The sequence below is a fragment of the Oncorhynchus tshawytscha genome, linkage group LG17, assembly GCF_018296145.1.
Source record: "Oncorhynchus tshawytscha isolate Ot180627B linkage group LG17, Otsh_v2.0, whole genome shotgun sequence".
NCBI lineage: Eukaryota > Metazoa > Chordata > Actinopteri > Salmoniformes > Salmonidae > Oncorhynchus > Oncorhynchus tshawytscha.
In genome coordinates, this window is record NC_056445.1 from 18,926,617 (window position 1) to 18,942,079 (window position 15,463).

Genomic DNA, 15,463 nt, shown 5'->3' on the forward strand with positions numbered 1-15,463 from the left:
ACCTCCACCCTACCTGACACCCTAGACCCACTCCAATTTGCTTTCCGCCCAAATAGGTCCACAGACGATGCAATCTCAACCACAATGCACACTGCCCTAACCCATCTGGACAAGAGGAATACCTATGTGAGAATGCTGTTCATCGACTACAGCTCGGCATTCAACAGCATAGTACCCTCCAAGCTCGTCATCAAGCTCGAGACCCTGGGTCTCGACCCCGCCCTGTGCAACTGGGTACTGGACTTCCTGACGGGCTGCCCCCAGGTGGTGAGGGTAGGCAACAACATCTCCACCCCGCTGATCCTCAACACTGGGGCCCCACAAGGGTGCGTTCTGAGCCCTCTCCTGTACTCCCTGTTCACCCACGACTGCGTGGCCACGCACGCCTCCAACTCAATCATCAAGTTTGCGGACGACACAACAGTGGTAGGCTTGATTACCAACAACGACGAGACGGCCTACAGGGAGGAGGTGAGGGCCCTTGGAGTGTGGTGTCAGGAAAATAACCTCACACTCAACGTCAACAAAACTAAGGAGATGATTGTGGACTTCAGGAAACAGCAGAGGGAACACCCCCCTATCCACATCGATGGAACAGTAGTGGAGAGGGTAGCAAGTTTTAAGTTCCTCGGCATACACATCACAGACAAACTGAATTGGTCCACTCACACAGACAGCATCGTGAAGAAGGCGCAGCAGCGCCTCTTCAACCTCAGGAGGCTGAAGAAATTCAGCTTGTCACCAAAAGCACTCACAAACTTCTACAGATGCACAATCGAGAGCATCCTGGCGGGCTGTATCACTGCCTGGTACGGCAACTGCTCCGCCCACAACCGTAAGGCTCTCCAGAGGGTAGTGAGGTCTTCACAACGCATCACCGGGTGCAAACTACCTGCCCTCCAGGACACCTACACCACCCGATGTTACAGGAAGGCCATAAAGATCATCAAGGACATCAACCACCCGAGCCACTGCCTGTTCACCCCGCTATCATCCAGAAGGCGAGGTCAGTACAGGTGCATCAAAGCTGGGACCGAGAGACTGAAAAACAGCTTCTATCTCAAGGCCATCAGACTGTTAAACAGCCACCACTAACATTTAGTGGCTGCTGCCAACACACTGACACTGACTCAACTCCAGCCACTTTAATAATGGGAATTGATGGGAAATGATGTAAATATCACTAGCCACTTTAAACAATGCTACCTTATATAATGTTACTTACCCTACATTATTCATCTCATATGCATACGTATATACTGTACTCTATATCATCGACTGCATCCTTATGTAATACATGTATCACTAGCCACTTTAACTATGCCACTTTGTTTAACTATGCCACTTTGTTTACATACTCATCTCATATGTATATACTGTACTCGATACCATCTACTGTATCTTGCCTATGCTGCTCTGTACCATCACTCATTCATATATCCTTATGTACATATTCTTTATCCCCTTACACTGTGTATAAGACAGTAGTTTTTTGGAATTGTTAGTTAGATTACTTGTTGGTTATTACTGCATTGTCGGAACTAGAAGCACAAGCATTTCGCTACACTCGCATTAACATCTGCTAACCATGTGTATGTGACAAATCAAATTTGAGGTCATGAGGCGTGCTTCCTCCCCTCCTCTTCTTCCCCCATTCCCCGCTCCTGCTCCCCCCCCCAGCCGCAGACGCTTATGACCTCTGACGGGCTGGGCACCCCCGCCACAGGTGTGCTGACGAGCCACACCCGTGGCACGCCTTAGGCTTGTCACAATCCCTCGCCTCGTGTTCCTCAGATCCACAAAATCTGCATTTTCTTGCGCTGCACGAAGCGAATATGTGGCCGTAGGCCATACAGCGCCTGCAAAATGGGGGCTGACGTGCATAAAACAACGTCCCCCTGTCAGCCCCTAGGGAGAACATAGCAGGAGGATGGAGGTAGCCACCATGTCCCTTTGGGTCCTCCCTGAGGAGGGCCTGGAAGCCTCTCCTCCCATTCCAAAACCCAAGGGAGTCTTTGAGGTGCCTTGCTGAGGAGACATTATCCATGTATCTCCCCAGAAAGGCCCTCACCTCTTCGTCCTTAACGTAAGGGTTGTAAATGTTGACAGTTACAACCCTAAAGTTGTTCTTCGCCAGGCTTGTTATTTCATAGTGGCTCATCGGCCTCTCAACTCCCACTGATCCTGCTATTCTCAGGATTTCATCGTGTTTCTCCTCTGTATATAGTGCCACGTCGTATGCTCCCTCCAACGAGTTGCCTTGGAAACAAAACACGTCCTTCACCGTCAGCTTTAGAATCCCCATCAATATTATCCTTCCAAAAGTTTCCCGTCCTAAAGGCTCCAACTCCTTTTCCTTCCAAGCAAACCGAATCGTGTTGGCCAGCCCAATCCCAGGGACCGACCGTGTTGATGTATTTTGCACCATCTCCGCAAGGAGAATGGCGCTCGTTCTCTTCTCTTCCAAAACAAAGAAAAAAGAAAAAACCAAAGTGACTGAGCCTATCTGGTGACAACTAACACAGAGACAGGAACAATCACCCACAAACACACAGTGAAAGCCAGGCTGCCTAAATATGGTTCCCAATCAGACAACGATAATCACCTGACTCTGATTGAGAACCGCCTCAGGCAGCCATAGACTTTCCTAGACAACCCTACTCAGCCACAATCCCAATACCTACTAAAACCCCAATACAAAAACACACCACAAAATAACCCATGTCACACCCTGGCCTGGCCAAATAAAGAAAGAAAACAGAAAATACTAAGACCAAGGCGTGACAGGTTCGAACCGGTTCAGAACTTTATTATGCTGGTCGGAACACTGTAAATAAATAAATAGGGGTTCTGCTCGGAACAGATCCTCTATTTGTAACCCAATCCTCCATTTCTATTGCATCATGTAACACAGTACAGTAGTATGTTCTCTATGTGATATGCCCAACCTGCTTGTGCTGTTTCAGGTGGCAGTGACACAGTGTCCTCCTGGTCCCGCTGTTCTCAGGTCAGCTCTAGCCAGTCCCATGTGTTTGATGAACTGGAAGCCATCGCCCCGCGGACCGGCTCCTGTCTGTCCTTAGACCAGCCACTCAGCCCAGCAGACTGCAGCCCACCTGGTACAGGTCCTGTACACCCACATTATGTCCAGCAGATCGTATAAAATACCACTGATGTCACACCTGTCAAGGGTCTACAAAATGATTACATCAGAAACGTGCTCTATATTTATGTCAAACATGTGCTCCTCTAACTGTAGACACTTGGAATAGAAGAGCTTTGTTGTATGCCGTTGGCTTTTTACTTTGTGTCAAAGTTGGTGAATTAACCGTAATTTTTTTTTAGAGCAAGTGAATGCTTAACCAGCTACTTGTAGAATGTACCTGATGTTTAGAGTTGTTTCTACCTGGGCAGTCTATGGTTTTAAAATGAATTTGCATTATTTAGACAGTTATGTCAATGCAAAGGTCACGGCACCTGATTATCTTTTTCCTATTTGTTGTTGTTGTTGTGGCCATGTTTGTCTGAACACCATTAATGAGACATGCTCTCCTTCCTCAGCCTCTCTAATGTAATGGACTGGGGTGTGACGGTGATGTGTGTATCTCAGCTCTCTGTTGTGGAACAGTGTGTCATGTCTTTGTCTGTGTACAGTAAATGCGTGTGTGTCTGTGTGTGTGTCTCCTGAGGTTGGTCAGTTCAGTGAGCTGTGAAGTGGAACATTACCCAACGCAGACAGTGATTTTCTCACTCACTGAGGACTTCCTCAAGCTTCTCTCATCCCCTCTAATCCCTGACAAGGTGTTTAGGATGTTTAACCTGACCTGAACCTCCGTCTGACCTCCATGACCTTTGCCCTGAGGATGTGGTGGGATCATGTCAGTGGTGTAACATCTTCCTCAATTGACAAATATAGACATCTATTATCAGTATAGAGCCTGGAAAGCAAATACATGTAAAACTGTCTTAAACTGACTGACCTCTTAAACTTTGCTACTGACTCACAGGCATCTAAGTGTGTATGTCCACTCTCCGTCTGGGTGGCAGTATAGCTAGTTAACACTTTAATCACTGGGTTAGACCCCTGTTATCTATAACAGTGTGTCTTTACAATGGGTTGCATTCTCATGGCTAATGAGGGGGTTAACTCCCAGCCTAACTGAAAGTGTGTCATCACAATGTGTTTCACCACGGGACTTCCTTCACCACAACTCCTTCATCAATCAGACAGCCAGTTCCCTTTTGTTCTCACCTGAAGGGGTTTACCTGACAAACAGAAACACACCCAGAGACCCACGCAACACATTGTGGAGGCAGGAGCATTCCCTATGATAGGGGTAGGCAACCCTGGTCCTAGAGGTCCACAGGCACCAGGTGTGTTGAATGTAGGGAATCACTGAACTGAGGAATTAGCTCGGTTGGTCAGGTGTGGTGCCTAGTTGGAACATCATCCTGCAGTACCTCCATCACTCCAGGAACAGGGTTGTCTTCCCCTGATCTAGGTGGAATTCATTTCAAGTCGCTCAAAGTCTCTAAAAGTTAGTCGCTCAAAGGACATACTGTAAAAAAAGCTGTACTGTACTTAACAGCAAGAAAACTATCCAGATGTGATACTTTTTACGCGCTATAAAACACAATGCATTCCACTATGGCTGTGAGATGGTGGGACTGAGATTGCATTGACAGGAGAAGCAGGGTTGACTTGCAGCGGAGCGTGATATGAGGCAGCTCCAGCCCAGCAGCTGTGTGAAATCCCCTCCCAGGGAACAGCAGCTCCACACCCTGCTCTCTGCCTGGACGGCGTGGGTCGAGGATTTGCATGGGCAGGGAGCCCACACTCTTACTGATCCCCTTTTAATTGGCCGTGACAGAGAACTTTGGAGCCTAGGACTGGGGGGGTGGAGCTGGAGGGTTGTCAGTCATATTTGCACACACACCTCACTGATCCATACAACAGGACTATTTCCTCTACCTCTAATCTGGTTCAGAGAGGCTATCTCTGGCCTATCCCTGGTTATCCAGGGGTCCCTGTGATCTGGTCCTGACTAATGTATTATTTGTTGAGTCCCTTGTAGCTCAATTGGTAGAGCATGTCTCTTGCAACACCAGGGTTGTGGGTTTGCATCCCACAGGGGATCAGCATGAAAATATATGTATGTTCTCTGGATAAGAGTGTCTGCTAAATGTCAAGAAAGAAAATTAAATGAGTTAGTAGATGGACTGACTAATGCCATGGACTCCGTTAGTCCATTTTTAATGCTTTAGTTCTGATGTGTTGGATCTGCTGTTTCACGTAATGCTTCAGTTGTCCTGTATACTGTATGCCACCTCTGCAGAGATGTCCCCAGGCCTGGCTGCTCTGACAGTGGGCTGTGACTCAGGGGACCTGGGCTCCCTGTCCCGTGTGCAGCTCCTGCTCCTGGACCGGTCGGACCCTGTGGAGCCCCACTGGCTCGCTGGTCAGGACATGTACTCCCCAACAGAAGACGGAACAACAGGCCACACAGCGGCGCTCCGAGCCAGAAGACCTCTTAGTCCAACGCTGTATACTACAGGTATCCCTGATTTACAACTCAACACCCAACCCAGTCTGTGCTTTATTTGCGTGTCAGTGAATGTGATTGGACTGACACATGTCTTTATATACACACTGTGTTTGAGACATTGTCTCAATAAGATTAGATGAAAACTCCCTCCTTCAACAGTTTCTGTAACATCAGTTACAATGAGCCAGGCTATGACCTTTGATAGAAACGGAAAAACCGTTGATTTCACAACAGGGAAAATCCAGACAGAGGAGAATTCTGTAGAATAGGCTGGACAGGGGAATACCAAGCAGCGTTATGGGTGTGTGCCTGCCGTTAGTTGGCCGGCCTTGAGAGTAATGTCTTTACAGTGTGAACCGCCTCTCATCTGCTCCCAGGCATGCTGCTGCAGGCTCTTAACTGAAAGGCCATAAAGATATGGAGGCTCATTTCTGGCTTTGGCAGAGCATTTTTATTGGGATATGATATGCCATATTAATAAAGATCAAACCGCCTCGCGTTTATCATTAACCTGGAGACCTCAGCCCAGACACACAAAAGTATCTCGTTTAACAATGGCACAATCTGGATGTGATTGTGTCTGTGCGGCACGCGCACATCACTCTGGGTGATGCAAGAAATGGCATAGAAAGTTGACCAAACGTCCCGTAAATTGGTAAAAGGAACACAAGTGGTCGATGAGCAAACTGTTGGAAATAAGCACATCATATTGTAGTTTTATAGGTAAACAAAATATGTGTAACTTGTTTTCCATGACATTGACAGTACTATTGCTCAGTGTGATGATTCTCCTCTGAATTGGCAATGGCCTTGAATACAGTCATTGAATCAAACTAAATCCTCTTCACTCGGTGACGTATCCCTGTGGCCTGCCTGGAGATGTAGACACTGCAGGGAGCTCGTCTGTCTGTCTGTCCTCCTAGGTGTGTCTCCAGAACAATGTTTTCCCATTCTGTGTTTGCACCTGGCACGCTTCTGCGAGACAGGTGCTCCTCCATGTTTTTTCCCCCCTCTTTTTATATCAGCATTTGCAGAGAGATTAGGAACCATACTTTGAACTAATACATGGCATTACTCATATCGGTGCACTCAAACACAAAGGAAAACCCACGCGCATCGGGCACGCTGGCACACGCACACAAGATCTATCCAGTATGTGTCTTCAAATTGATGTGTGTGTGTGCGTGCCTGCATGGATGGATGTGTGTGTGTGTTGTTGTTGTCAGGCGTCCTGCAGCCCCTCACAGCTGGCAGCTGTGGAGACGGCAGTGTGTCTGAGAGGTGTGTCGCCACAGGCAAAGTCCAGGGACAGGGTCCCCACACAATGGTGAGTGTCTGTAGGCCCACCTCTAAACTACCCCTCACAACAACCCCCCTTGTGGCTTTCATCCGTCTCCTTAAATGACTATTGTACATTGTTGTTTAAACACAGACTATACAAACACACAGACACTGACTGAGACAAAGACCTCTATTTACAGTATAAACTTGAACTGGCGTGAATTTGTAACTGCCATCCCAGATCAAGCAGCCAAATTGTTGTTGATAATTGAAACACACTATAACAACAGTGAGAGAAGCGTGTAGTGCAGCAGGTGTGTAGTTAATCAGTCACAGGCCACCGGAGGGTGACTGTACCACTGAAAGAGCAGACAGCCTATTTACACCACGCTCCACTCAGCCCACTGCTCTATCCAAAGGGGAGACCACTCACTCACACTTAGATGAGGCTCTATACAGGGGGGACTCTTTTGGAGGATGCACCGCTGGTGGGATGGATCAGACAGGGTCAGGGGTGAGGGGTCAGGGGGTAAACGCAGCGCTGCGAGTGCCAGGGTGCAGTGGAATGGATGCAGGTGCTCCACGCGATCGACTATTCATCTCCTCTTTATGATGGAGGAGAGAGCTTCCTCTGCTCTCTGAAAGGCTCAATGTGTCTTATAAGCCCCCTGTGATTTTGTCTAACCACAATGAAAGGTTCTGAGTACCCGGGGCATGATTCACGTTAGGCTATTTGCATACTGGACCACTACTACACCACAGGTTTAGAGTCTAGTGTGCTGGTACGGGATTGGCACGCATTATGTGGTTATAATGTGTTTTTTTTGTAATAGTCATGCCTGATTGGTCAATGTGGTTTGAAAACAGGTCAGAATGAATAATGTGATCGTCGTGTCGCGGTTTTATGCTTGTGTTTTCAGCAGTCCCACACCGAGGATGGTTCCAGGTCACCATCGTCATGGATCAGTGATTCCAGTCCATCAGGCACCATATCCGGGTCCACCAGTTCCCAATGTGATGAGTCCTGCTGTGGTACTGCATCGTAAAGCTCTTATCACATCCACACTTAAGGAACATGATCTCTTAACAACCTTATTGATTTGATTTCCTAATCGTTGTACTTCAGCTTGCTCTGCATATTATGCATTCGACCCTTCTCTCTGAAACGAAGCATATAGCTCAGGAAACCCTTAGCAGCTATCTTTAATCAGTCAATACCTACAAGAGGCTGTCCTTAACATGAGTGTTTGGTCTCTGTAAAAGCCCCCTCTGTCCATACTAGAGCGGGTCTTATTCAAAGCCATTGTGTTCTTACTGTCACCGCTGTGTTTGGCCGTGTTTCTCTGCGTCCGGTACATTTAAGCCTGATAATCCTCCGTAGAGCCGGCTGGCGAGCAGAGTGGTGCTCTCCTGTGTGGCCGTCTTGTGTACACTGATGAATAATGGGTTCAAAGGCAGAGCAAGTACTGTAGGACCAGAAACACAGAGAAAACAGGCTTCACAGGAAGGGAAGAGAGAGAAAGGAAGGATCAATTGGGTTTGACTTACCCCCTTCACATTTCTCTCTCTTCTGTGAAGCAGAGACACTCTTTTTGAGCTAAAACTTTCTCCCCATTCAATTTCTCCTTTTCCCTCTTCCCTCTCATCACTTTCTCCTCTATTTCACCACACCTGTGATCATACCATGTGTTTTAACGCTGAGTGACTCTCCTGTATCAGTCATTGTGTTATGTTGGCCCTAATGGCCCGTGGCTCGCCGTGTTGCGGCTCAGTGACAGCACCATTATAAACCCAGTGGTCGTACCTGTGATTCAACGGCCATGCATGAAGGCCACCGTACTTAGCCGTTAACTATGACCAAGGGCACAGTAACATGTAACATGTCCTCTTGGCTCCACTGCTTGTTGTCTGATGTCAGGACACCATGACTGCTGGCTTACACTCCCTGGTCAGATACCAGGAGCTGTGTCACATGACTACATCTATGTTAACTTACAGATGGGGAGGAGTCCGAGGGAAGTGACCAAACCAGCCAGGCCCTTACCACCTTAAATGACAGGGGTGAGTGACATTTTAGTGAGATGTCTTAATGTGGGATAGTAAAGTTTTCCCACTGTATTATTACCTCTATTTTACACGCCTGCAATGGAACGCTCATAATGCTCATTGGACATAAGGCAGCCGTTTGTTGTGGTGGAGACCTAAACATCCCGAAACCCCAAAACACGGTCTTATTTACTGCAGCTCTGCGAGAACAAACTTGTCACATAAAAAACAAGATGTCATCCCAGGTATCCTTGGTGATGGTCTGTGTGTTCGTGCACAATGACCTCTGGGAGTCCAAAGACATGGTCATAGCCCAGGAGAGGGTCATGGGGAGGGCGCTGAGGGGTCAGCCCCGGGTTCAGCGAGCCTTTGAGAGGTGCCCAGTGTGTGGGATGGCTTTGTGTGGCCATAGGTTAGGTGAGAATGGGTTTCCAAGCGGAGGAACGGCACAGTTAAAACTCTCAATAGAGCTCCCTAAGTAGTCCATAGAGTGAAACTGTTAGGGCTCAATGTGACACTATGGGGACAGCATTGTAGGGTGACAGCATGGCGTTCCAGTATGAATTTATGAATCCAAAAAGGATTTTGACCTAAAAGTATGCATCCAAATAAAGAATATACGACAAATGTGAAATACAGACCCTGTTGTCGTAGTTATTTGTTATAACAGGTTTATAGCTTTATAATGTGGCTTGTTCCAAATAATGTCCACCTGTGCATGAACCAATAGGCAGAATACAGGCCAATGCCACTTAGGCCAACGACTTACCCCGTCAGAAACATCATGCAATAAGATAAGTCAGTAAGCTATGTGGTCTGTCCCCAGTGAGCTCTCTGATAAGGTCTTTGTCCCTCTCTCTCTGTCATAACTAATTCATAGGTACAAATGCATGACTGTTTCAATTCTGCCCGGTCACTCCTGTGTTTACCCCAGAGTTTAGCATTCAGCTGTAACTGAAGACGTTAGTGCCCTAAGTGAATATCGTTATGAGCCGGGGCCACAAAAAGGACTAATCTGGACTGACCCTGGTAGATTGTTCCGGAAGGCTTCGGGGAGCCACTAGCTGGACAGATTAGGGCCGGTGAAAGAGAAGGGAAAGACACTGGAGTAGAGATTAGTCGTGTTCCTCCACCCCCGCCCCAGAGGACCACACACTGACAATGTAGCTGTGTCACCATTGTCTCTAAACCACTGTCACTGTGGGCTCAGAGGCCATTGTCTCCTCCAAAATCCACCATCATTTTCTCTCCCTCCTTGCCCTTTTTCAAACCTGGATTCATCCAGGCCCTTTGATTGGCACTTGTCAGCGGCTGATAGAGAGGATGACGTGTTGGAAAATGAACCGGCCAATAAAGGAGACCTGAAAAGGCCAATCCCTCCCCATGAATAATAATCTGTACGGATTTGCCTTTTTCCTCCGCCCCTCCCTTTATTCCAGCCTTTCTTCTGGACTGATAGAGGAGTCGAGGCTCTGGGTGGCATCGGTGAATGGCACTGATTGTCTCACTGACGCTCATCCCTTTCTCAAACACACAAAGAAAAAGATACAAGTCCAACCTTCCTGCCTCTTCCTGGTGGACTGGCTGTTGGGGTGTTTCTGTGTGGAGGGGCAGTCGATGTGTGTATTTTCGTGTTCAGGGGCAGAGCTGGCCAGAGGGGGGGTGGTGTGTGATTATTTTTTTTGTCTTCGGTGGCCTTTTGAGATCAGGGAGGGGATTTGACTTGGCTACATACAGCCAAATCCAGCTATCTGCCACGATTCAGATGGCTCTGTTGGTATGGTAACCTGGTCTGTGTGTTTTAGATGGTTTCTAAGCAGGCCACTGTCTTGTTTCCAGCTTGAACTGACCAGTAATCACTCCCCAGCATTCACGGATTAGGCCATGTTAGAATAGGAGCTTTCAGAAAGGAAGGTACCAAATTATTCATGAAGCTTTTACTTTGTATCAAGCATGTCTCAGAGTCGCTATGTTTAAAATGACCAGTCTAGTTGGTCTTGTCCAATAATGAACATAAATATATGATGAAATGTGTTCATGTAAGATGTTAAAGCGCTTGCACAAATGCATCATTTCAGATAGCAATTGAACTAACATTTTGTCACCGTTCCTTCTACTTTCATGGCGTATAGGCATGCATTCTATACAGTATGATATCATTTGTATTATACATCTCCTTGGTCCTTCCAATTTCATTTAAATAAATCATCTAAACATGATTGATGTTGCACACAAATAAAATGTTGTATCGGTGGACAGTATTTTACTGCCCAAAAGCCTTTGTTATTGAGAATGGTGCCCGACACAGAAACTGAAGTAGAGATGTGATTGTGTTCACTGTGGTGGAAGACGGATTGTCAAATGAGACATGACTATATCCATCTGAGCTGCTGACCTCTGACCTTTCAACACGATAAATTATATATGATGACAGCCTGTGACGTTTTTGATGAAAGATAGATTTGAACCCTATCACTCTGTTGGTCAAGCTTTCTCCCGATCGTAATGTCTAACTAACACTATCCTAATGCTGAAATGCCTGAAACTCATTTGTTTTATGTGGTAACACAAGTAACACTTATGGTAAAGAATGACTACTATAGTTTTTTTTTAAAAGAAGGAACTTGTAATCACAATCCAAGCCTCGATGTACCTTGAGTCTTCATTGATGGCACTCGTTGTCCCTGCGCTTCCAGGCCAGGAAGTGCATTATTCTGACATTTCATTGGCAGATAATGGGACTTCTAATTGGTGGCCAGTGCCAAATCGACTGAGTGGTTAAGTTTCCCGAAGGGAGGGTCCCTCTTTCAGTCAGGATGTGTAAAGAACAGAGGAGTGGAGATGTGATGTGACTGGGATGTTTAGGGAGGACAAAGAGGTGAACGTGTGTTTGGGGGAGTGGTTGCAAAGTGATTTCTTAAGTAGCAAGATATATGTACACAAATGCAGAACACCTAGCATGTTGACTTTCAAAGTGCTTTGTGGAACTCTACTAGGCACACAACAGTAATATTAAACTAAGTGGGTCAGCATCATGAAAATACAATAACCAGTGAATGAGTACCACAAACAAGAAGGTACCAAACCTTGACCATAAACAGTGTTAGTTCTCATAGATCTGCTTATGGGGATATGAATGCAATATGATGACCACTCAGACTCAGATGGGCTTTGAAATCTGCCCAATGCCATGAGATTATTCTCCATCTCTGTGTCCCCATCCAGGCCCCAGCCCAGACCAGGGGGTTCCAGTGAAGGAGGAGCCTGGTTGCCCTGGTCGGGGGGAGCGAGGCTGGGCTTCCACAGGGGCCAGGAGAAGGCCCGGGAGGCTGGAGCGCAGGATGAGGGAGAAGGAGCGAAAAAGGGAGGAGAGAAAGACAAAGGTGCTAAACATCTACTCCAGACTCCAGGACAGCGGGCCCCTCCAGCCCAGCCGCAACAGGGGCCGCTCCAGGTTTGAGGACTGTGAGTCCACTCACACATTTAAAACCCCAAACTGCCAACCAACACACATTGATCTGCCCACTGCCTCTTACCATAAGGGAGCATGTTAGCAAAACACAAACGCATCTACGCTCAACACTGCGGCCTCTCAACTTTTAAAAATAATTTTTCTCCCCAACAAAATTTTCCTTTAGTCCAGAGCACAGCAGTTGATTTCACCATTTCAATTAGCTGCTTTGTAAACAGGAGTTTACCCTGAAATTCTTCAGTTTCTCCCAAATGTCCAATTTCTGTCATGCCACCCATTGTCACTGCGCCGAGCCTGGCAAGTCCCACAATGAGCCTGTACACCTCGGGTCAAGGTTAAGGGGGTGGGGCCCCCAGACTGGTCCCTAGGTCAGGGTTTCTCCTGTGTGCACAGCCACTTGTCTGATTGGACAGGTTTGTTCAGCCAGTAATAAACCGAGAGGAAGAACCCTGCAGCTGTCCTTCCACACAACAAAAGGAAGGTTTTTACCAATGATGAGCTTTTGTGTTTGTGTGTGGTGGGGAGAGGGAACTGTTTCTCTTTCATAAGTGTGTATTGGCTTCAACTATTTCTCAGATCTCAGCTCATTTTGTATTTTTAGCAGTCGTGTTCAAGCATCATGTTTATGTCTGCTGGTGTTACTTTCTGTTTGTCTTTGTGGGTTTGTGTGACAATGAGTGTCAGTATGTGTGTGTTTGCACGTGTGTGCGGGCTGCTGCCCCTCGCTCAGACACGTGGAAACGTGTCCCCTCATTAGGGGCTGAAAGGCACTAATTGGCCTTAATTGGCACCCTCTCGTCTGGCACTGACCACTGGCCAAAGCACTCCCAGAGAGACGCCTCTCAACGCACTCCTCCCTCGTTCCATTCTTCCTCTATGCACTTTCCTCCCACTTTCTTCTTTTACTTCCCCATTCATCCATCCATCCTTCCTACCCCTAGACATTCACTTTCTCTAGTGCCTCTTTGTGCCACACTCCCTGTTTCCCATCAAAAGTACATATCTATGTTATCACAGTAGTAGAGACACCGTAGATTGTATACAGTAAGTATAAGCAATAGCGGAGTGATGATTGTTTTCATACAGATAAGAGCGGGGTCGGGTCTGAACCTCACTGTTTTCCTAGTAGGCTAGGAACATACAATGCCTGTGTTGACTGAGTGCATGATTGTTTTGGATAGATACGCAAGAGGGATGACTGTAAGTGCATGCAGGGAGACTGGTGTCCACTCGGAGCTCCATTGTGTGCTGTTGTCCCATGGAGTGCTGCTCAGTAGCTGTACCTGTGCTGCTGGCAACAGTGACTCACTCTGCCAGGGTCTCTGATGAATGTCAGTGTTGATGGGGAACACCTGGCGGCCCCGTGACTGCACCACCTCAGCCCCGCCCCCCGGACGCCACTCAGCCTCCCGTGTATTAGTGTTCTATTCAGTTAGGTGGGGAATCCACTGCAGTCGTTTGCTCGGTTGTTTTCACCGCAATGAATAGCTTCTCAATTAATGAGCAAGGGAGACCAATCACTTAGAAAAGAGGGTGTGTGTGTATGTGTGTGTGTGTGTGTCTGCACGCATGCGCCTGTGTCTGTGTGTATATGTATGTATCTGTGTGTGTGTGTCGGTGTGTGTGTGTGTGTGCCCGTGCGCTAGGGTACAGTGCCTTTATGTAACGGCTGTTTGCTCAGCCTTTGATCTAGAATACCTCTGTGTATTTACCATTACCGCCAAATGACTGGACAAACAAACAGCCAGCCTATTGATGAGCATCAGCGTGGAATATGCACGTTAGCTGCCGCTGTTTTCAAAGAGCGCAGAGAAGGAGAGAGGCAGAGAGCGGCAAAGTGAATCTGTCAAAGAGTCTATTATATGGTGTCTGTTCAGAGAGGGCCCTCCACAATGGCTTTATTAATGGCATAATGTCAAGGAGAGGCTGGGCAATAATAACACAGAATTTGGCTGTCAGCTTATCAGTACAGATCAGTTATAGCAGATGATTAGAGGCTTTGAGGACTTATCTTTGTGGATCTGTGTGTGTGTGTGTCTGTAGCAGCGCTAGGTGATTGGACTTAGGTGTGTGTGTGTGTGTGTGTGGCAGCGCTAGGTGATTGGACTTGTGTGTGAGCTGTGGTTTGTGGTGAGGTGGGTGGCGTGCTGCCAGGGTCGGGAGTGTGGCGCTGCGTGTGTCTTTGTTTGTTTTCCTGACACAGACTTTTCCCCCTCATCCTTTTGGGGAAAGTGAAGGGGCGGAGCCACGGGTCCATGGAGCAATAATGAGGCCTGTTGCCAAATTCTGCCCCCCCGCTGAATTCACCATGCTCAAAGGGACTGGAGCACACTGCCAAATTCTTCTCCGACTCAAAAGAGATGTTGAATAATATTTGTACGCGTTATTAAAGAATCACGAAATGTTGATGAACTATCCTGTAAATATGGTTCTAAGTTTGTTTCATGGAAAACGATAACATAATGTAATCGTCATTGATGAATTGGCTAGTCTGGCCATGAATCCTTAGCTACTGCTGTTCCAAGACTAGAGGAAATGTACAGTATGTTTAAGTAATGTCCGAGCCCCTGTCTAACAGTTACGTGTGGATATGGACATTGTCTTAGACACACACTCTCTGTGAATGAGTTTCAACATTGAGTGGAGCTCAGGAATTAAAGGACGGATCATCTCCTCCTGCATCTCCTCCTGCATCTCCTCCTGCACCTCCTACTGGCCCACTGAAGCTCTCAACTTCCTGCTTGTATAATGCTGTTACTGTAACATTTAGTCTTCATATAAACCTCATTGGTCACTCCATTGTGTAATTAATACACTTAAATCTACTCTAGAATCATATCATGAAATAATCTAGACCAGTTTGATTGAATTAATGTCAGTGACTGGATGATTTTATTATCATCATACAACATGTCAAACTACTCAAACTATAATGAAGCGTTGGTTTATTTTAAGAATGTAGGACTAGCACTCATGTTTTGACGCTACAGAATTAAAAGATCATAGCACTTAAAGAGCTTAAAACCCAACGTATTCCCAAATGTTCCCATGTAGTCTGTCTGTTGTGTTACCGTCACAGTGGACAACGTTTGAGTCTAGCCAACGGCATGGAAAATCC

General features: G+C 46.9%; 1 protein-coding gene across 4 annotated transcripts in view; it reads left to right on the plus strand.

Moving 5' to 3' along the window:
* LOC112217196 (AT-rich interactive domain-containing protein 1A) overlaps window positions 1-15,463 on the plus strand; it is a 73,874-nt gene that overhangs the window by 33,082 nt on the left and 25,329 nt on the right. For 2 of the 4 annotated variants that reach the window (XM_042300347.1, XM_042300350.1), the window contains exons 6-11: window positions 2,967-3,119; window positions 5,337-5,555; window positions 6,773-6,873; window positions 7,748-7,859; window positions 8,826-8,888; window positions 12,099-12,338. In XM_042300347.1, coding sequence (XP_042156281.1) covers window positions 2,967-3,119; window positions 5,337-5,555; window positions 6,773-6,873; window positions 7,748-7,859; window positions 8,826-8,888; window positions 12,099-12,338 — 888 coding nt within the window. The remainder of the gene's footprint in view (window positions 1-2,966; window positions 3,120-5,336; window positions 5,556-6,772; window positions 6,874-7,747; window positions 7,860-8,825; window positions 8,889-12,098; window positions 12,339-15,463) is intronic. The other 2 variants (XM_042300348.1, XM_042300349.1) reach the window with 2 other exon arrangements.